The sequence below is a fragment of the Chinchilla lanigera genome, unplaced genomic scaffold (genome assembly GCF_000276665.1).
Source record: "Chinchilla lanigera isolate Chin_1 unplaced genomic scaffold, ChiLan1.0 scaffold00017, whole genome shotgun sequence".
NCBI classification, from domain to species: domain Eukaryota; kingdom Metazoa; phylum Chordata; class Mammalia; order Rodentia; family Chinchillidae; genus Chinchilla; species Chinchilla lanigera.
This window is the reverse complement of record NW_004955418.1, coordinates 15631492-15654977: the sequence shown is the minus strand read 5'-3', so window position 1 is coordinate 15654977 and position 23486 is coordinate 15631492. Positions and strand designations below refer to the sequence as shown.

General features: G+C 37.6%; 1 protein-coding gene across 1 annotated transcript in view; it reads left to right on the top strand.

The window, feature by feature from the left end:
* The window catches only part of Lnpep (leucyl/cystinyl aminopeptidase), an 87009-nt gene extending 63734 nt beyond the window's left edge, over positions 1-23275 (top strand). The window contains exons 12-18 of the mRNA XM_005382222.2: positions 2293-2476; positions 3690-3846; positions 9987-10171; positions 11413-11574; positions 13210-13350; positions 14063-14144; positions 14704-23275. Coding sequence (XP_005382279.1) covers positions 2293-2476; positions 3690-3846; positions 9987-10171; positions 11413-11574; positions 13210-13350; positions 14063-14144; positions 14704-14835 — 1043 coding nt within the window. The 3' untranslated portion in view covers positions 14836-23275. The remainder of the gene's footprint in view (positions 1-2292; positions 2477-3689; positions 3847-9986; positions 10172-11412; positions 11575-13209; positions 13351-14062; positions 14145-14703) is intronic.
* Positions 23276-23486: the final 211 nt, after the last annotated feature.

The following is a 23486-nucleotide window of genomic DNA, read 5'->3' as shown; positions in this document are numbered from 1 at the left end:
AAACCTGGTCTTTACTGGCAAGATTTCTATCAGCTTTCTGGTCTTTTGAGCTCTGACCAGAATCTCCCAAACAGACCCGCCAAAGGCGTTCTAGCGCTTCTCTTTTAGGTGACAACTCCAAACCTTTCCAAACACTTCCCACAAACCATTTTTAAAGGCCCTTGAACCACATGGTCAGATACAGTCACAGCAACGGCCCCACTCCCGGTACCAAATTTTGTCTTGGTTACTTTTTTTTTATTGCTGGAACAAAATACCTGACCAAAATTAAGGAAGGAAAGGTTTATTTTGCTTACAGTTGTGGAGGTTTTAGTCTGTACTTGGCAGATTACAAGGCAGAGTGGCACATGGCAGAGAGCTAGAGCTCATGGCAGCAGAACACAGCCGAATCAGCAAGCACACACCAGTGACTATCCACCCCAGGGCGGGTATAGCTCTCATACCCTTAATCAGACTTTAAAAGCCTGCCCCGTGACCGCATGAGGCTTTGAGGGGACACACAGACATAAACCATAACAATAATTTAATATGAAATTTTGTAATAAAAACAACTACCAAACTGATAACAGCCTGTTAAGATATGATCAGAGAGCCTTTTTGATCTCAGTATCTTTTGCAGTATCAATAGAATTGGAGTTTCAAAGGTATTAAGAGAATCTGATAAATTTCATTGTTTCATGCTTTTGAAGTTGGTAAACTCTAAAGCTTCAGGTACTGATGTATAACTCGAGTTTACAATGTGATTCTAAAGCATATTGTATAGAAAAAAATTTGCTGCAGAAGTAGTATGATAGTAAAAACATTAAAACAATCTAAATGTTTCAAAATAGATTAAGCTGTGGTAGTTAAGGAAAAGCTTAACAGGAAATAGTCCTCAAAATACTCATTGTCTCAGTTTAGATTATTTTTCTAATCTCTAGTCTTAATTTAAAAATTTAAAAAGTATTCATTAGATATGGGAGCAAAATTACATCATAACTTTCTACAACCTGTTTAGATATGATCTGAATCTGTGTACCATGATATAATCATTATATTTTCATTCATTCATTCATTCCTTCATTCAGTAAAAATTTTTTTTTTTTTGGTACTGGGAGTCAAACTCATAGCCTCGCACTTGCCAGGCAGGTGCTGTGCCACTGAGCTACATCCCTGGCCCAGTAAATGTTTTCTGATATGCTTAGGATACATTGTTCTGGAGGCTGAGATATTTAGCAGTGAACAAAATAGTAAGCCTGTGGGGCTTTTATTCTAATAAGTGGTAAACTTAAAGATGCTTATTAGGAGTATAGTTATATTGAATCCACATTCTTCTTGCCAACTTTAAAGGATATTTCTTGATTAGTAATTTTAAGGATTTTTAAAATCATACTTTTATCTTATAGCCAGTTAGCACTTTGCTATTTATATATTAGTTGAAAAAAATTCCATAGAAATTTCCAACAGTTCTCTCAGGATTTATATATGTAATGATAGGGATCCAAAAAGCACGTATCACTTTTCTCTTGACTCAGTTTGTATGTATTTATGCCTAGTGGAACTTTAAGCTTTCCCTTTATTTTGCTAGCTTTGAATTATGTGACTTTTCTACTTGGCTGTTTGTTCTTCTTTTGCTAATGTAAAAGACAAGGACTGAGATGGAAGGCATTTTATATAGATCTCTCATTGTCATCCTTGTCCCCCTGCCTGTCCCTCCCTACACAGTTTCCCTTCTCCCTGCCTCCCTTCCAGTCATAATGAGCTTAGCCAGGTCAGTGTATGGATGCCTTAAACACTTAGGTCCTTTTCACCAAGCTAATGCCTTTACTGTATTCTGGAGTCACTTAGAAGAATGACAGTCTAGATGTCATTTCTTCAGAGAAACCTCTTGTGACCTTCCCTACTGAGTGAAACATTTCTTATGTGTGCTGCCACTCCATGTCATATTTTTTCCCATCAGTAGCATCTGTGTGATATTGTACTTAGCTAGTAGTGGTGAGCCTATGGGATACATCCCACAGCTGACTGCTATGGAAGCATAGACCATAAGAGCAGAGACATACTTACCTTGTTCACCATTTGCTCTCCAGTGCCTAGTACAGGCGCCCAGTAGTGCACAGAAAATAAATCTTGAATAAGCGATGATCTTCATTTACATGAAAATACGTGCACAAGAAAGCAGGTATTTAGGTTCTTACCAGAATGGTTAAGTATAAAAATATGCTGTGTTAACTCTGAAACAAAGAAATCACTCATTTAAAAATTTTTCCTGCCCAACCATTCTCTTAAGGTCTCATTTATGATCGGTCCTAGGTGTCATCAATCTTACAGAACAAGTGCAGTGGGTCAAAGTCAATGCAAACATGACTGGCTATTACATTGTCCACTACGAAGATGATGACTGGGCAGCACTCATCCAGCAGTTGAAAAGAAATCCTTACGTTCTGAGTGACAAGGACCGAGCCAACCTCATCAACAACATCTTTGAACTTGCAGGGTAGAGTATTTTTGGTTTGGGTTGTTATAGTTTAGTTTTATTTTTTAAACAAGTGTTATTTATATGAAGAACATTTCAGAAAAAGAGTTTGAAAGAACTAGTTTGTATAGACTGTTAGTTACAATTCATTTTGGATTATTAGGAAAATATAAGACATGTGCTTTGCTTTCAGGGACTTTAGAAATGTCAGGTGAGTATGGTGGCCCACACCTGTAATCCTAGCACTCAGGAGGAGGCAGGAGAATCACTGTGAGTTGGAGGCCAGCCTGGACTACACAGTGAGCTCAAGGCTAGCCTGAATTGCATAGCAAGACCCTGCCTCAAAAAACCCTAAAAATGTGTTTGCTTCAGCAGCACATATACTTTAAAAAAAAGAAAGAAGCGTAAGGTACATGTATTGAACAGTTAACATAAAACAGGCAGGGGTGCATACTTTGCTGAATACATTACTTAGGACTTGAGGCTTTGTTATGTTTTGTGAGAGAATTCTTTTCAAGGTGCAGTTGGCCCCCATGTAAAGCTCAGTGCTTACTGGTTGGTTTGACCAACATCTCTGGAGCCTCTTCATCGGCGTACTGTTTGCCTTCCCAGCCACTTCACTGTTACAGAATCACAAAGCCAGGAGAGGAGTGGCCACTTAAAAGACATCCTCCGAACAGATTACCAGTTTAGGTTGCTGGTAGACCTGAAAGCAGGAGGAACACTCAAAAGGATTCCCTGTGACCACTCTTGACCTTCTCATTTTGGTTCATTTGTTGTGAAATAGCCTTCTTATATTTGCCATCACTGTTAGTATTTCCCTAAAATGATTAATTTTTCAGATGTACTCACTGTAAATTCACAATGGACCTTACCTTTAATAAGTTTGACAAGTTTTCATATAATAAAACTTTTCTTTCTGACTCAAATACTCTCTATATCATTCCTGCTCTCAATTTAATAAATAGGCATGATACTTTTACCAAATCAGTAGCAAATTAAGGTGACTTGAGGAACAGAAAGTGAGCTATTACGTATCTCTGTCTTGAAGTACATCTTTAACCTTGGTCCACGTGGATTTACAGATAATAATGTCAGGTAGAGCTGTAGAATGGCACTCTAAGCTTAAATGTTTTATCTTCAAGACTCCCCATCTAGCTGTACAGTTTCCAGCATGCAGAGTGTTTCTGTGTGTCTCAGAATATTCACTTTTCTGTTTTTTTTTATCTGTTAGCCTAGGCAAGGTGCCTCTTCAGAGGGCCTTTGATTTGATTGATTATCTTAGAAATGAGAACCATGCCGCCCCTATCACTGAAGCCCTGTTCCAGACAGGACTCATCTTTCACCTCCTTGAAAAACTAGGGCACACAGATCTGGCCTCAAGACTGGTGGTAAGTCTGGCTTTTTGCCAGTTTGTCTTGTTATCTGTCTTTAATGTTATTTTTCACAATTCATTCGGTGGGCTGAAAAAGCAACCAAATTCCATTTGTTTTGCTGATTGTGAAATCTTTGAATTAAAGTGTTATTGCTTACCATGAAGAGTTGATAAAGGTGTAATAGGAGGGAGTCTCACTTGAATGTCAGACTACAGACTTTAGACACTGCTGTGCAAAGTAAACTTCTCTATTTGAATTCTTTTTTCTTTTATATAATGAATGCTTTATGTCGGCCCATTTGCAAAGTAAATATCCCCATCAATTTGCTGGTGGTTGTTATAAAATGACAATTATGTTTGCACTAATAATAGTGCAAACTCCTAACTCCAACTTAGGAGTCTGGCCCACTCCTCTTCAGTGGGTAGTGATGCTGGTGGGTAGGAGTATCTCAACAGGCACTAAAGGAGCCTTGTTATTAGAGACTTCATCTTTCCATCAGGTGACGATTTCTGATCACCTGATCTTAGCAGTTTTTGTCTAGACGCTTTCAGTGCTAAACTATATATGAGTCTTTAAGATGATAAATTCTTTTTATCTGACCCTGTAAATCAGCATATTCTGACAATAGGGCTTGCTTTTTAAAATCAGGTTTTCCAGGGACCCGAGCAAAAGGCAGCTTTTAGGAAAAAGAAGAATGTATTGGACTAGAACTGGTAAAGGAAGGGGCTGGATAAAATCATTTTAAAACAACCTTTTTTCTGCCTTTATTGTTGACCTACTGCACATCTTCTGTGATGAGTTTTTTGTCATTTTCAGAGGAGAGAGCACATAGGGCAGAGGGGCCAGGAGTGATGGAAAGCATGCCCCTACACACACAAGCTTCTGATTTGACTCCAGAGGAGGCCCCACCCAGACCCGTGCTTAAGTGAGATGATTTCGGAGGCCTCTTCTGATGTTAAGGTTTTTATTGTTTTTGCTTTCACGAGTCTTTAGCTCGCAGCCCTAGCAAGTGACAGGAACGTAACCTGGCTCACCGTAACCTTCAGTCAGTGTGAAATACACCAGAAGCAAATGCATCTGAGTGCTTAGTATATTCTGCACACTCTGCTTAGTGTTTAATGCAGATTAACTCATTTAATCCTTACACATTGCCAAAATAGACATTCCTACCCCATTAGAGAAATGAGGAGACCAAATAACCTCCCCCAAAGTTGCCTATCTCATAAATTATAAAATTGAGATTCAAACCCAGATAGATTAGTTTCATTGCAGAGCCTACTCTCTGTGATATGTTGCTGCATTTTAAATTAATTTATATTCTAGCAGTGGCATCCCTCCAGGACTCCTTTTTGTTAGAAAAATTAAACCTTTCCTTCTTGCTACCATTTTTTTCTTTTTAAAGCCGAAATTTTACATTAAAGCAGTTTGAAAAGCTTGTAGGCCATATATTTAAGATTTAAAAGGACAAACACCCATCTAGTTATTTACTTGAAAATGAAGTTGTCAACTAGTGACATTTTTTGTATCTAAAGTGTTACTAACAGTATTAAATATTATTAAAATACTTTTTGTGTGCATTAGCAAAAAATATGCAGATTACTTCTCTTTAGGGTAACTTAGATTCTAATGTAGACTTTCTGTTGCTGGTACGTAAGAAGATTGGACATTTGTTAACCAGGTCAGCTGCTGATGGTGGGGCATATTGGCTTTTTGTGTTTTGGATAACAACACTATTATGAAAATTCTTGTATATGAGTATCCATATGAATTTCTATATGATACGCATCTGGAAATGGAATTGTTGCTTTATAACATGCATAGTCAGTACTGTACTATCAAATAGTTTTTCATAGTTGTACCAGTTTATATTTTCATTAACAGGGTATATAAAGTCTAGGTGTGCTATATCCTGGCCATGGCTTACTGTTTTTATAAATTGCCCTAGTCTTTTATTTTCCTATTAAACTGCCTGCTTTTGTCTTACTGATTTATAAGAGTTCTTTATATATCCTAGATATGAACCTTTTGTTGATCATAAATATTTGCAAATATGTTTTCACTCTTTTAATGATATTTTTGATTAATAGAAATTCCAAATTTTAATATACTTTAATATATGAAATCTTCACTAAATATGAAATCTATGGTGGGGCATATGTCTATTTTGGCAATGTGTAAGGATTAAATGAGTTAATCTGCATTAAACACTAAGCAGAGTGTGCAGAATATACTAAGCACTCAGATGCATTTGCTTCTGGTGTATTCCACACCAGAAGATATGCCCCACCATTTCTTTAATATATGAAATCTTCACTAAAATATTCTATATTTACTTCTGAAAACCTTTATTTTACCTTTTACATTGAAATCTATGATGGATCTAGAATTGGTTTTTGTATAAGGTATACTAGACATCAAGATTCATGATTTTCAGTATGGGTACCTAGTTAATTCAGCACCATTATATTTGATGTGTGTGTGTGCACACCTGTGCGTGTAATTATAGAATGTCTTTGGGCGTGATTAATGTCATGTCAAATCAACACCAACTGAGGAAGTTTATTAGTTTCCTACAGCTTCTATAATAAACGGTTACAAACTCCATGTCTAAATGTAACAGAAATCTATTCTGCCGCAGTTGTGGAGGCTAGAGGGCCAAAGTCAGGGTGTTGGCAGGATGGTTTGTCTCTTCTCAAGTGAAATCTATTCCCTGCCTCTCTCTGAGCTGCACGGGGTTGCCAACAATCCTTTGCGTTCCCTGGCTTGTGTATACATCACTCCAAGACCTGCTTCTGTCAACAGTGCTTTCTCCCTGTGCTTCTGGGTCTCAGTTTCTCTGTTCTTCGGAGGATGCCCATGATTAGATTAGAGCCCAGTGTAATTCAGGAGATCTCATTTTAACTTGATTGTACCTACAAAGACACTTGCCCAGTAAGATTATGTTTGCAAATTCCAGGTAAACTTGTATGGGGGTGGGCACTATTCAACCCAGTACAGGTATCAGTGAATAAGATTAGTACATGCCATTCATTTTCCCCACAACTGGATAGTGTTGTTTCTGAATATGCTCTAAGTGAAGGCACAACGTCTACCTACGCACAGGTTCGGCAGCTAATTTAGTTCCATGATGCCAGAAGCCGTTCTTCTCCCTCCCTCCTCTCTCTTGTAGCTCTGTTTAGATCTTCATCTCAGATACACACCTCAGACTATTCCTATGCTGAAAATATAGGGGTTAAACTCAGTTCAGAGAGTTGAATGTTTTGTTATTAGCACTCAAGTAACTCTTCTTCCTAGTACATCTTCATCCTGGATGATTTCCAGTTGTCTGGGCAGATCTGTTTTATTAGGAGCCGTACACTTCTAATAGGTACAGCAAGGTGGGATCCTGGGGACTGATGGATAGAGGACAAGAGCGAGAGGCAGGCTTAGTGTATGTTTCTAGAACCAGGGACTCGTTCACTGCTGTGAATCTTCATCTTGCTGGCTGAAAGCCAAATTGGCTTCAGTGCATCAGAAGGGAGAACCTGTTTCTTCAAAGTTCTTATTCTACTCTTAGGGCTTTCTGGTAGCATCCAAATACTCAAACTGTGAAACCTGACACTGTGGTTTGGAATTGAGATGGCAGATATTTGTACTCTGTGGATCCAGTGTGCAGATGTATTAGTGTTTAAGATTAGCGTCTGATTAAATTTTGTGTTACTGTAACCAAAGCATTCTGCACTTATTGCTAATTGTGGTATATGGCTGCACAAGACATATGCCTCATTTTATGATGTAGGTCATGGTTCTGTGAGGCCTGGGTCTGAGGGCATGTTTGAACTGTGTTAAATTGTTCGCATCTGATGTTACTGTCTGATGCTAGCCATATTCCTGTTTTATCACTTTCAGATCTGTCTTTCTCTTACATATGAGGCACTGGTGGAGTAAACCTTTGGCAATAAAGACAGACATATCACGTTAAAGCAACTCAGTTGACCCAGGAAAGAACTCCCTGGGTGTATCAGTGTAAAATTAAAGCAGTAAATCAAAATGTAATATATAACATAAGTGCCAACATCTTTTATTATCTGTTTTTTTTAAACCTTTTTGTGTTGTTGGATATCCAGTGTTTGTAGCTTATATAACCTATATGTGTCTCTCTCTCTGTACTTGCTATTTTTACTTTATTAAATAATAAAGTTAGATTGTATTGTTTAATGAGATTAAATTTTAAAAATTAACTTGGAAAATATAGAAAAATAGATTTCATTTTATTTCTGAAAGGGAAAGGTAATTTTTAGGACCACCTGCTATTCTTCATTAATATTAATTAATGTTAAAATTATAACTTTAATTACATATTAAAATGATCATATTTTATAACACCAGAATTTTTCTAAAAATAGAATTATTTATTTTTTTCAATAAAATGTTTATTAGAATTTGAAATTTATTTAAAACCAACTGTTTGGAGAACTCCTTTTAATGATTTCACGTAGAAACTAGCAGAATTTCACCCTGAAATTGCATGGTATAATGGTATCATGTAAGGAACTAACCATAGCATCTCAAGCATTAGGTTTTCTTTGCTTGTGGTACTTTAAAGTGCTATTTTTTCCCACTAACTCCTTTGTGTTTTTATAAATTCTCGGTGAGCCTTACCATGGTTCTCCATTGAGTTTTTAGAAATAATTTTTAAAAATATATAACCTTTCCCTCCTCACACTGTTTCTTTGTTTCTATTTGCCAGTTGTGAGTAGCTTTGAAGTTACTTTTATTCTTTTCTGTCTTTTATTCTTATTCTGTCATTTGGGACAGTTTGTATTACCATGCTTTGGAAAGGTCAGGGCAGTTGAAGACAGCATGTACTCACACAGTCAGGTGTGTCCAGTGGGATCTCCGGCATTGCTTTTATGTTCCTTGCATTATCAGTCAGCATGGCAAGTATTTTTCCACCTCACGTCCACCCAGTAACTCGCAGCTTTACCACTCATACACTCCCCAAGGTGTCTGTTCTCTATTCTTTAGAAAACAGCAAAGGCAGGTTGACATATTATCACATTTTGAGTCCTTCTCCCACAGATACTTTCTTCCAGTCCCCTGTTCCTCTCAAGAGACTTATTTAAGGTTATTTAGAGAAAATCTGCTGATAACATAGCCTCGACAGTTTAAAACTCTCCAAATAAGATTTATTTTAGGTGTTGACAAAGGAAAGAAATGAAAACATTGGTTTTTGATTCCTTAATATAAGTATACTTTTTGCAGTTACATCCTATTCAGAAGTAGCTATAAGAATGGGAGGGTTAAGGCAGTAGATGATATTCCTGAATAATTATCAGTTTTCTTAAGTGTGATATTTTAATTATGTAGGGGGATGTTCTTATTTCTGGGAGCTGCAAACTAAAAAGTGTTTATAAATTAAATAAGATATTTGTGGCTTACTCATATCTTTTAGCTAAAACTAGAAAGTATGTATGTATAGTGTTACATATATAGAAGCAAAGTAAGTGACAAGATGTTAAAAACTTAATCTAGATGAATAGTATATGGATATTCACTATTATTGCATTTTTCTGTAGGTTTTACAATGTTACTTAAAAAGTTGGGACAAATGGATTTTAAACAACTGTTATACTGGCAGCCCTCATTTATTTCACTAATTTGGTTAGATTAATTTGCTACAGTATCAAAGTGGTTGATATATTAAATATACTTTTAATATTTGATTGAGAAACTTTTAAACATCAACCATCAAAAAATATAAATTATATATATGTATTTTTTTTTCTTTTTGTTTAATGGGATTATGGATTCTAAAGTCATAGGATCAGAAAATTCCAACTTCCAGCAGTGGTTATAAGGAATATTTTTGACAGGAAAATAACTTCTAACTTAGTATACATTAGCATAACGTTTCTCTACCTTGCAAACGCTATTAATGCTTTCTGCATTGTATCCTTCTTGAAAGTCCTCCTTGGCTATAACAAACCTTATGTATTGGTTTTTTCTATTGAAAGGTCTTTATCCAGTTGTATGTGGGTTTCATGTGTCAGTTGATATTTAATGAAAGATATTTATGCCCCTATTTTCCCTCATGGGGAAAGGAATATAGCTGCCCTGATTTTCCAACTGTCCACATTATTATTAGTGTGTTATAATCCATTTTGTCTCTGTAGGCCAGGGTACACACGCTGCTTCAAAACCAAATCCGACAACAAACTTGGACTGATGAGGGCACCCCATCCACGCGAGAGCTTCGCACAGTCTTGCTGGAATTTGCTTGCACCCACAGCCTGGAGAACTGCAGCACTGCTGCCATGAAGCTATTTGATGAATGGGTGGCATCTAATGGAACTCAAAGGTGATTATGTTCCTGTTCAAATTAGTTCCTTCCTGGGCCATAAATGTTACAAAAAAGAATGTTGGTATAGATCCACTCTCTGCATCTGTGTTACCAAACAAGACATTAAAAAAACTTGTGGTCAAACACACATAAAATTGACCACCCTAACCGCTTGTTAGTGTACAGTTCAGTAGTGCTAAGTTTATCATGTTGAGTGCACCAATATTCAGAGCAGTTCTTTCCCTTGCAAAACTGAAATTCTTTATTGTTAAACAACTTCCCCCATAGCTGCTGGTAAAAATATTCTACCTCTATGAGTTCAAGTATGCTAAATATATATAGAAAGAAGGGGCACCAAAAATATGTGTAAATCATGAAAAGAAAACCTTGTATAAATATTTTAATACTAAACTTATTGAGGGGCCGATATAGCACAAGCGCCTGCCTGGCAAGTGCAAGGTCCTGAGTTCAATTCCCTGTACTCCCCCCCAAAAATACATAAATAAAATAAAATGAACTTATTGAGATATCATGAGATTAATACAAGTTACCTTTGGCCTCTACAATTACAAGATGTACTCAAAATGGTAGCCGTTAGCTGCCGCACTTTTATTAGTACAACGAACTGCCAAAGTATATGTACATTTTTTGGCGACCTCTGTACATTATGGAGTGAAGATCCAATATCAAATGAAAACTTGGGCTGGGGAATTTGAAGTCTTTCACAGCCGTAAAATCTTAACGAAGACAGTAGGCTGTGCTCACCTCACGCCCCACACATTTCCTGCTGCATTCACTCCGTGGAACTTACCCCATTGTATTGTACTTTGTATATTTGTTTCATGCCCTATATTTGGCAGTAACCCATGAGTTCCCGGCTGGCATGGACTGTGTCTCTTTTTTCTTGCCTGCCTGTTTTTTGTTTTGTTTTGTTTGTTGTTGTATGTTTAGACAGGAGCTCACTGTGTGACTTTCATTGACTTACCATGTAGCTCCAGGCTGGCCTCAAACTCATAGTCCTCCTGGCACTCCCAGTGCTGAGATCATAAGCGTGCGTTACCATACCCGTACCCAGCTACCTGCCTGGTTCTTCGTGAGAGTTCAGTGCATAATGGGAAAATAAAGAGTCACTGAATTACCTTTTTTGACTCTTGCATAATTAAGGCTTTTATGATTATCAACTACTGCTACTCTGCAAACACCACCTACAGTCAGCTCAGGGATTTTCTTATTCTCGTGTTTTACCATCTGTCTTCCAGCCTGCCTACTGATGTTATGACAGCTGTGTTCAAAGTTGGAGCAAAAACTGATACAGGCTGGTCATTCCTCTTAAGCAAGTATGTTTCCATAGACTCTGAAGCCGAGAAAAACAAAATACTTGAAGCTCTTGCCAGTTCAGCAGATACGCGGAGACTTTACTGGTATGCAGCCACATCAAAAATGTGTTGTATAGAAATCAAAAGATAAGAACCCTTTGTTCCTAGGCTAGGAGCACTTTTTCTTTGAGAGGTCCTTTTTCCTCCTGTTTTGTCATAGCTAGACCTGACTTAGTGGTGATATGTTGGGCTTTGTTTTGGGGATTTAACCTTTACAGATGGGCAGAATCTGCTTTGGAATCACAACTTCCTCCTGCTCCCACTCAAAAATGTCTTCTGCTTGATATGTTAACACCAGAGTAGTACTTCATTCTTTGGACCAAAGTATTACTCTATTCTGGTTGTCACTTTGAAAATGCAGATAGTTCAGAAAAGATTAATATGAAAAAGATTGCATGTTCTACCTTCATGTGAATGTATCTGTCATACTTTTCCATTTCAATGTCCAGTTGAAGACAGCCTGGAAATAATTTTCACATGGCTAAAAGGAGGGCAGTAATGAGGACCTCACCAGGCAGTGGCAGGTAGAGGAGCTCTAGGTAGCTAAGAGGACCATGAAGGTGTCTGGAGCTTAGGGCCCTGCGGTTCAAATTCACTCTAAGAGTAGATGGTGGCCCCTGGGGTTCATTGCTTCTCTCATGTAATTTTGCTCAGGTAAATCCTAATAGTGTCCCAGAGACATTCTCAGCACCTGCCCAGACCCACTTTCTCAAAGATGCACTGTAAATAGATATTTTGGTGGCCAGCCTCTGACCAAAGCAAATGGATACAACATTTTGAGTAAAGCATATTCAGTCTGCATACACATACATGTATGTGTGCATAGATTTATCCTATACCCAGTATTTTACATTATTTTTAATGGATGATCAGTCTTTGAGATTTGCCAAGTCACTTCATAAAGACTGCTGCATTTGTTTTTATGTCTGTGTAGTATTTAAAAGTATGGCTCTGTTATAACTAAGATCACTTATCACATCTTCTCAGGCGTTTGAATTTTTTTCCTTTCCTAAGAATGCTACCAGATGCTCTTTGGGATGTGTGTTTTCCCCAATGAGGGTTAGTATAGCCTGGTAGATAACAACTGCATACGTTCAGATGCTAGACTTCAGTATTTATTGGCTATTTATTGGTTGTATAACATCAGTTATACAACCTTAAGTTTCTTCAGCTATAAAATGGAGATATGTAATAAATGTTTACTTCATAGTCTGTTGTTTCTAGAACTTAATAGCATTACTTAGTACATAATATCAATAAATGCTATTAATAAGAGTCTATTCTGAAATGTCTCTTCACTGTCAAACCATTTAAACAGCCCAATCTTTTAAGAGTAGTTACATGCCTGCCTGTTCAAATCAAATGTGGTTTCTACCACGAAGAAACCCCACACATCTCCAGAATTGTAATAAATTCTGCCAAAATTTGTTTTCTAAATGTTTTTACTATATCAGAAACTATTATTGTGTGGCCGTATGTGAAACTGCCTATCTTGTTAAGTTCTTCCTTCATTTAAAAAAAAAAAAAAAAGCATTTTCAACCAATAGGTCACCCTTAACCTAAACTAACGCTTACATCCCTAGAATTGCCATATAGCTTTAGTTAAGAAACCAGTACTGATTTCAGTCATCGCTTCTTCATGAGTGATTATTTGGAGACTAAATCTGTTTTGATTTTCAGGTTAATGAAAAATAGCCTTGAGGGAGATATCATCCGAACGCAAAAGTTGTCATTTATCGTTAGGACAGTGGGCCGAAGTTTTCCTGGACACTTGTTGGCATGGGATTTTGTCAAAGAAAACTGGGATAAACTTGTACAGAAGTAAGTTTCTCAAAAAATGACTTCTAGTGTTCTGCTTTTGGAAAAGCAGTGCATAGCAGTGCTCCGGTGTTCTACATGTAGGAAAAAAAACACATGCTTTTTCAACATAACTGAAATACCCAGAATGTTTTACATTTATAAGTATAATTCCCAGGCATAGGTCACTTAAAAGTGATATACAGGTAGTAATCAAGGACAGGCAAGACTGACCCCAGACCACTCAGCGCCACACAGCCACAGACTGTTTCAGAGCAGCTGCTTAGTTATTCGTGTTGAAATAGCTCTTCATTGCAAAGGCATCATTTAGAACTCACACCTCACAGCATTAGAGCTAGAGAGCATATAGATTTCTTTCTCTCTTTCTTTGGAAGCAATCTTGATATTTGTGGGTGATGTGGTCTTTGAAAAAATCAAATGCATTAAAAATTTATCTGGCTATTCCAGACAATCCCCCCTTGACTGCCCATCTTTCCTTCCCACTCACAGTAAGTGTAATGCAGTGGTGGCAAATCTATGGCATGCATGGCCCAGTGGGCTGTGTGTTATCATTGAAAGCTCTGAAAGGTTCACTGGTGTGACTGCCCAGGCCCTAGGTACCAAGAGTAGGACTCCACCCTACCTTCGGCATTAAAATATTTGCTTTTCATTCAGAGACAGTGCTTTGCTGAGAGCAGCTGCCTCATTTTTTCTGCCTTATATTGTGTTTCTTCAGGTTCCATCTGGGGTCCTATACCATTCAAAATATTGTTGCTGGATCAACTCACCTGTTTTCAACGAAGGCACATTTTTCTGAGGTCGGTGATATAAAATGCTTGTAGGCAGACTAGAGAACTCTTCCCTCTCAGACTTCCCAGTTTAAGCCAGATGGTAGCTTCTCAGAATGATTCTTATCTCCTCTTTCTGTCTGCCTTCATCAGTGTTAATGATTCTGTATTGAGATTATTTTTAGAAAGTTGAACATGTGGCAAGGAAGAAAAAGAAAAATTCTGATTGCACTCTGAGCACTATTTCCTTGTCTCCCTGATACTAGCAATCTACGTGGTAATACAATCCAAAGAGTAAATTTACAGCACTAACCCTATTCAGACTCTACTTATTATTTCTTGAACATTACTTTGTTAAAAAAATTCCTCTTTCTGTGGAGTAAGGAAAATGTATTTTTAAAATCACTGCAGATGTCACCATGCTTGATTGAGAACTCCACATAGATAGCGTGGATGTTAGAGTATTTTTACTGCTTTCAGATGTCAGCATGGCCACCATAAATTAGAGCTTATTTTAAAGGATGAACAGAGGTACCAGAACTTTACTGTTCCTTTCTTCTTTTAAAATGCTTCTGTGTGGAACTTACAGGTCCAGGCATTTTTTGAAAATCAGTCAGAGGCAACCTTCCGGCTTCGGTGTGTCCAGGAGGCTTTGGAAGTCATTCATTTGAATATCCAGTGGATGGAGCAGAACCTGAAAACCCTGACATGGTGGCTATAGCATGCAAACTGCACTTCATCTTGTCACCCATTCAGAGAGCTTGTGAACTTGGGCTCTGCTGCTTTTGCAAAACCTGAGGTGAATCTAGGATGGCTGCCAGGTTGTTTGCACTCATAGGAGTTCTAGTAAGCTCAGGGCCCAACTGTTTTTCATCTGTCTTTTCTGAAATGTCTTTAGGCAGTGTTATTTATTACATTATATTCACCTATATGCCAGTCATCTGTAAAATCAGTGAATATTTTTTCTACTTTGAGGAAATGCCAATGGGGGAAAACTGGTTAGGGAACTCTTCTATTTCTCAGGACCTAGAAAATGACCCATACAGTGAAACAAGGAAAGGTCTACCACAACAGCCACCATCTTTGCAAGCTGCTGATGTGTTAGCTGTTTGTTGCTTCTTGGTAGATGCTATTGGAATGTGGTACAAATTTAGCCTCAAAGAGTACCGGAATGAAGACGCTGAAACATCCGACTGTAGAGAACTGATCTCAGGTGTGCAGATCTACTTGCATTTGGTATTTTGAGTAATCCTTTATTTTCTGAAAAAAGTTTAAATAATACCTATAATAATTATATTTTTTCTGCAGAATAGTCAGGTGCTACAGAATTTTTAAATTTTTTGTTGAATAGCTAAAGGAGGTCAAAAAGTTAAATTGTGCAAGTATTTAACACTTTATGCTTTATATTATATAATTTTACCACATGAGAATATTCCAGACTGAGTTAATTGTAATTATTTTTTTTTCTTCAAAAATGCCAGTATTCCCTCAGGTCTGAACACAGTCATCACTCCTGCCCTAGACTGACTTTATGTTGTGAATAAGTATTTCTGTGTTTGTGGTAAACATGCTGTAAACACTGGTATTTTTTTGTCAAAGCCTTTGTCTTCATAGATTGTAGACACTTTTTCTCCCAAACATACCCTTCTGTACATTTTCATTTTATATGCTACAGTGGCATATTGGAAGCCTATTTTAAAATAGGGTCTTTGAGAAGTTACAAATTTTTAGTTGAAGTTCACCATAGTACCTTAAAGGAACAAAGGAGAATGTGGGATAAGAGTGAGTTGAATTTACGTTTAGTATGGTGGGCTCTGAGTTTTTTCCACTATTAAAAATATACTTTTCTTTGGTTGAAAACAGAATCATAGTCTTTCTTTTATCGTGGCCAAACTAGCATTCCATGGAGTGGCCAAAGAAAGAAAGAAGGAGAAATGAGAGAAGATATCCAAGATCATACGGCATTTTTATTCCTTCTGAAGGAAAAATACTGTACTTGAATTTTTTGAGCTATGCAGACCTATATCTAGATTGTTGCGTTTCTTTGTTTCTTAGGAGAGAAGTTTCTTCGTGATAACTCTTGAGAACTTTATATTTTGTTTAAAACAGTGTCTGTGTACATAAAAATCGGAGTTACTCATTTATGAGCATTTGAAACACTCCACAGAGTCAGACAATGGGAAAGATCCCCTTTTTTATTCAGCAGATGTAAAGTTAGAATATGTGGGGTTGTGTATAAAATTCTATTTTATTTTATGAAAATATTTTTATATAACAAAATTTCAAAGGCTTTCAAGCTAAAAGAGCCTGCTTTAACCCTAGTGCGCTTCCCCCAGCTTAGTCTTTTCTAAATGTTTGTCCCCTGTTTTTGAGCAGAAAATATTTTCTGAGAATCACAGAAGCATCTATAGACATTGAAACTAAGGTGATAGATTTTTATTCCTCTCATGATTTGGTAAATGAATGATAATTAAGTAGATATTGAAAGTTAGTGTGATTTTTGTATTTTCTGAGTGAAGGAGAACTTCTAAATTTTTGAGGATTTTTGGGTTGTTGCTTTTTTTTGCCATGTTGTATTACTAATTTCCACTTTAATACAGAATTTAAATTTTGCTAGTTCTCAAAATCAGTTAAGGTTCTTCATTTTTACCTGCCCATCTTTACATTACTTTTAAAATATGTTAACTCTGTATATGGCAAATCTTGTCTTAAATTATATAATTTTTTCTCTCTGTGTGTGTGTGTGTGTGTGTGTGTGTATCAGAGAGAGAGAGAGAGTGTGTGTGGTATGGGGTATTACAAATGAGACATTATCAAAATGTGGGCTAAAAAGGTAACTCATGATCCATTGCCATCTTTATACTCAAAGGTCGTTCATTCCTGTGATACTGGATAGGTAATCGCAATTTTATTTCTGCCTTTCCTCTCAATTCTTTCTAGTTTAGTAGGCCTCACCTAAATTTTTTCCATGCAGTTCCATGTTTAATGTTATACTGACCCATTTATATGGGACCTCTTGAAACTAATTCCTAAGTTAGGAATACAAAGTTAAGTAAATGTAGAACTTACAATTACTGTATTGGCAGTTTTTGCATTTTTTTCTCAAAAACTTTCTCTTGTGCATATGTGTGTGGGAACTCAGATTGAAGCACAGAAGTCACAATCTGCTTTTTATATAAGCACAGATTCCTGCTACAATTGAGTACTTGAATGTAGGACTTGAATAAGTTTTAATTGCAGAGAAATGGTCCACAATATGAATGTAATATGAACGGTACATGATAGATTATTAGGGAAGATTAAATTGGAAATCTATAGTTACAGAAGGAAAGAGTTACACTTCAGAGATTTGAAAAGTCATGAAAGTAGGTATTGGAGGGGTCCAGTTTGTTCTGTTAAATTGAAAACAATTTTATGTATTAATCTGTAAGTAGTGGCAGCTTCCACTATAAGCTTGTGCCTTTATCTTGTTTTATTTAAGTCTCTTCAAGTGAAACTGTGCTGTCATTGTTTCAGAGTGCAAACTTTGTATCATAGGTTCTACTTAAGTTCTAGTTTTTCTTTGACATAACTGTTTTCATTTTATGGGACTTCAGCTACTGTGAAAACAAAGGAGCTATCAGAGGAGGCCTAGGTACAGGGAGCAAATCAAGCTGCTTCAGTGTGACTGGGCACCAAATAGAATCCTTTCTGAGTACCTTCTGGGAAGTAAGAAATTAGAGTTAATGGCTCTGTTTGTTACAGTACTAATAACCTAGTATTGGATTGGATTTTAAAAGAGTGTATTCAGCTTATAGTATCTGGGACCATAGTCTACAGTCAGGGTTCTGGACATTTACATAATTGCCAGGCATGTCACAGAGCTGTGGAAAGGTATAATGCCTCTCAGATGTGTCGTCACCAAGCAGAACAGTTCCTGGGCTGGACTACAAAGCTAGAGCTGTGTTGGATTACAGAGGCATACAGAAGAACTAGGGTTGTAGGTAGGATGCACCTCTCCTCACTGTTGCCTTCTTTACTGAAGTTTTCATTGGAATTAACTCACTTTTGAAAAAGCTTTCCCCTCCCATTTGTATATTTTAAAAGTAAGGTAGACATTTTTGCTGGGTTCTGCATTTTTTTTGTTTTGTGCTTCGTTCTCTGCATTGGCAAGTAGTACATGAAAAGTGGAGGTCGACCGTGCGATAAAATGAAAGTAGAAATTGGAGGGGTATCCCTCCTCACCCTTTCCCTTAGTGCTCACACGGGCAACAACTAGTAGAGCAGTTGAGCGATTTTTTTGAGTGTTTCCTGGGGGGTAGTTTTATAAAATGTACATGTGTGGCTTTAGATGTTTTTATAATTCTATAAATTGTGTGCTAATAAAAAGTGAAATATTGTCCAATGAAAGTCTCCCCTTTCCATATCACCTGTCAGAGGCAGTAGCTGCGAAGTAGTGCAGTATTTGTTTTCTTTCTTTGAAAGAAGGCAGTTGTGTTGGGCGGACAGCTTCTTTTAAAAGTGTGTGCAGAGGATTTGCTGCTGTTCTGAGAGTGCTGTTTTATTTTGGACTGCCTTCCTCCCTCTGGTGGACGTGTGTACAAACCATGGCAGCCCGTGAGGATGGCCTTGTCCCACTCCCGCTCTTCCTACTGCCTGCATGGACAAGAACTAACGAAGTAGTCCCCAGAGCTACTGCTTTGATCTAGCCTGAGGAAGGAGGTTGTCTGTCATTCTTTCAAGTGTATACCAATGTTCTGCCACTTCTTAATGTTTCATTTTATTCTTGTTTCTTTGCATGGATGCATGTGTCCTTGATGAATATTGGGGTTCAGAGGATGACACATCTCTTTTCCTTTGTTGCCTCTGGAAGCAATAGCTCATAGATTAGTTTTGTGTGGGGTGACGGAGAGAGTGGGGATGTACTCGGTATATAAAAACACACTTGCTACTGCACTGTGTTACTAATTCATTTTGTGCTGTGTCCCTCTCGTGGCTGTGAAAGTACCTATGGGACGTGGAGGTCTGGATGTGTGACAGTTGCTGCCTCTTCCCCCACCTCTGTTGCGTTTTGGGCAGTAGAGAAGCAGAGTCAACAGGGGCAGGGTGTTTGGGCGGAAGAGATGGGGAAGCAGGGAGGTGTACTAATGTTTGTATATATGTACATATCTGTTCTCAGTGCTCTATTGCATTAATTCTTTGGGTACCCAGACTGGAAGGTACCTAACGGACCATAGAGTTTCAGATGTATAACGGTCTCCCCTTCTCCTTTCCCTTATTGCCTGTTTGGGCAGTACCTCCTAGAGTAGCTCAAGTTTTTTTAAAATTTCTTGCCAGTGTAGGAAAAGTGGTTGTAGAATAAGAATATATACTTTTAAAATGTATATAAATGTTTTTATAGGTTTTTTACTTCATATCTGTCCTTTACATGGATATATGAAGAAAATTGAGGATCATTCTATGACAAGTCTCCTCTTCTCCTCCTCCCCATGCTGCCTGTGTGGGCAGTGTCTGTAGAGTAGCTGAAGTTGCAGTGCTTCTGTGGGTATCGGGGTATATACTTTCTTAAATGTGTGTGTATGATTTGCTTCTATTAGAGTATTTCATTGGGTGCCAGTCCGTTACTTGGACATGGGAGTTCCTGAGAAACTGTGGGGCTCTAGATGTGTAACAGCCTGCTCTTCTCCCTTTTCCTTTTGATCTGTGTGAGCAATAATTTTAAAATATTTTGAATTTTTTTAAAGTTGGGGCTAATAGCAGGATATGTGCATTTTTTAATGTGTGTAGTTATGTGTGTGTGTGTATGTGTGTGTTTACTAGTTATTTCATTTTGTACCGAGTCCTTTGCATGGACATAGAGGTACCTAATGAAACCTGGAGGTCCGGATGTATGAAAATCTCCTCTTTTCCCCTTCCCTTATTGCCTCAATAGGCAATAGTTATAGTGTAACATAGATCTTTTTAACTCCACCCACCCAGAAGAATGGGGTATGTACTTTTATATCTGTATATAAATATTTTTGCTCCTTCTTTCTGGCACTTCATTTTGTACCTAGTCCTTTCTGGCACTTAGTACATAATGAAAATCAAGGTTCATTCTATGAAAAAAAATCCACTCTTCCCCTTCCCTGATTGCCTGCCTGGGCAATGGCTAGTAGAGTAGTTGTTTGGGTTTCTTTGGCAAGGATGGGGGTGGGGGGTGGGGGTTCGTGTTTTTTAAATGTATATAAAAATGTGTTACTTTTTCATTCTTGTACTCCCAACCACGTTTTTTGTTTGGACTTTTAGGTATCTAGTATAATGAGAGGCTCGGACTGGAGGTGTGGTCCAGCTTTTTCCCTTCTCCTGTACCCGGGGTGTATAGGGAATAATGTATGATTACTGCAGGGCTTGATTTGCGTTTTTAGTTTTTGTGGTTTTTAATGGGGAATAGTTGTTAGAAAATATTTATATTTCATTACATATGTATATATTAAACTATAATATGTGTATGTAAATGCTTTTGCCCTTTTGGGGCGTTAACTTCATTTTGAATTTGATCCTTTGCATGACTATTTAGATAGTTAATGAACATTGAGATTGACTCTATGAAAAATCTCCCATACTCCCCATTCCTGATTGCCTGGCGGGCAATGGTAGAATAGATGTCTGATTTTTTTTGGGATGCAGGTCTAGATGTATACATACATATTTTTCAATGTATATAAGTATTTGTTATATTCTGTGTGTTATGTCTTGTAGACCCCAGTTCTTTGCTGGGATGTGTAGATACGTAGTGAAATATGACGGTCCAGACGTATGATAACTCTCCTCTGCTCCCCTTCCCTCATTGCCTGTAGGGGCAATCGTTTTATAACTTGGGGTTTTTTGTGGGGAGGGACCTTGGGATGGGTAATGATTAGGGGAAATAGGGCATATACTCCTTTTAAAACGTCTGTAAATATCTTTATCTTATTGATTGGGTACTCAGTCCTTTGCATGGATATAGAGGCACCCAATGAAAATCGAGGATCAGTGTATGACACATCTCACATTCTCCCCTTCCCTTGATTGCCTTCGTAGGCAATGGTAGAATAGTTGTGTTTTATTTACTTATTTGTCTGGAAAGGTTGTATATTTTTAGTATCCTGAATAAGTGCAAATATATTTTCATTTCTTTATTTCATTTTGTATTATTTCTTTGCATGGTTGTGTAAGGACCTTATGAAAATAGTTTCAGAATATGACAGAGCCCTACTTCCTTTCCTGCATATTTTCTCATGTAGCAATAGCTAGTATAGTTCTTTTTGGTTGTTTTATTTCCTAGGAGATCTATATCTATATTTGTCATTTGTTTCTTTTCCCCCTCATTATCTTCCTTTAATATATCCTTTGCCGGGCTCTAAATGTACCTAAAAACACACAGGCTCACTGGGTTCCAGCCATCTGCTGGAAGGTGTGGCAGTGTGCGGGTGTGACTAATGGCAGCAGGCATGCGGCAAGTCAGCCTGCAGAGGACCTTTGGGTATGGTGAGCTGTAAGAGCTAATCGCCCCAGCACTTTCTGGGTTAAGCTGAAGGAGAAGGTAAAAAGGGGCCTCCACTTTTGTAAATATCATAAAGGCAGAGGGCAGTACTGAGTAAAAGCGTGTTTAAACTTCCTTGCTGGTTAGTGTTCCAGTAACGGGTGAGCCACTGAAGCTGATAAGCCAGCAGTAGTGTTCACAGCAACTCCCTTGAAGACCCTGAAGAGTAGCTCCTTTTTGTGGCCTGAAATTTGGATCCATCTACAAAACTCTGGTGCAGTTCCATCAGTAGCATATTCTTGAGTATCCAGTAGAAATGACTTTTATTCTTGGAATGAACCTTTTGAGTTACTGTCATTGCTCTGGTGAACGACAGCATGGACCCTAAAACTAATCCAGAAGAAATTTTTGGCACAAGCCCTTTCTCTCTTTCAACACCCACATGTGGCAGAACATGTCGGCCGCTTCCTACCCACAGCTCTTGTGTGGCTGCACCCTCTCCTCCATTCTCCATTAGCTGAACCATTTTCTGCTCGTTTCTCCCTTTCTTCAGTGCCTGGACTGGTAAATGTTATCTTCAGTTGTACTCAAAAATTTAAACCAATGCTGCCTCCTAACTCTTGTATTTTTGTGTGCATTTCACGCACCCAGGCCTGTGTGCTTGCTTTCAGCATTCTTATATCACATTTCACATTGTCTCTTCGTCCAGCACATGGTAAATGTTATGACTACACATTAGTCTGCAAATCAAATCGAATGCATGTGTAAGCCTCCTTCCCTCACTCCCTCCCTTCCTTCCTTTTAGCATTTTAGCATTGTTTGTTTTGTTTTCACATGTATAGTGATGCTGAAGATTTGCCATATCATTATTTAAGAAACATTGAGTGATAGGACTCCTAGAAAATTTTCAAAATGTTATTTACTATATCAAACTCTCAGGTTCTAGTGTTGAAAAATTAGCCTATATGTTGCTATTAATTATACCTGCTGCTGTAGAAAAAATAAAGTTTATTCATGACACATTTAACTTTGATCCTAAGTAAGAGAAAGGGGGCACCTTTTTGGAATTAGTCATGGTAGTCATTAGTGATATTTTTGAACAGTTCTTAATTTGAAATACTTCAAAGGAAGTAAAGGTCATGGCTTAGCTGAATGAAACGCTCCAGAAGTCAGACTGCATAAACCATCAGTACAGTAATACATTTGTGTGTATGTGTATATAAAATGAGAATTACAGCATAATTGGAGTATTTGCATTAATCAACAAGCTCGTGTTGAGACAAACCTTAGTCTCACGGCTGCCTTGATTAAAGCCAAGTGTTCCACGTTGCTGTGAAGAATAGTCTCCTTCAATACTTTGGAAAGTAATTACTCGGAAAACTGTAAATGTATTACATTTTTGTATTTAAACACCTATAGAGATCTTTAATCCCTTCAGTCTGAGCTTGTGGATGGAATTCTAAATTTGTATCATAAAAATCTTCTTTTGTGAAAGATTTTGAAAATATGTATATATAATGTTTATGCAAATTGTGTTGTTTCACTTGTAAAGGGAAAGGCTTATTTTTCTTTATATTTCTGATAATTTGTTTTGCATATGACCAGCACTGATTGAAAGGCATGTGTAACTGCAAACACTGTTGCTTTTTTTGTGAAATAAAAAGTATTTAAATACAAATATTGTGTCCACGCCTCAGATTTTAAAAAATACAGCTATAGTGGTGCATCCTCTCAGATTATGAAAGGAAAGCTCTATATTGTCTGTCCTAATTCTCTTCCTAGCTTTCCAGTACCCCCAAGTACTTACTGCATATAACCTGAGGTTTCTCAAACCTACACTGTTGACATTTGAGCTGGATAATTCTTTGTTGTCGGCAGCTAGCTGTCCC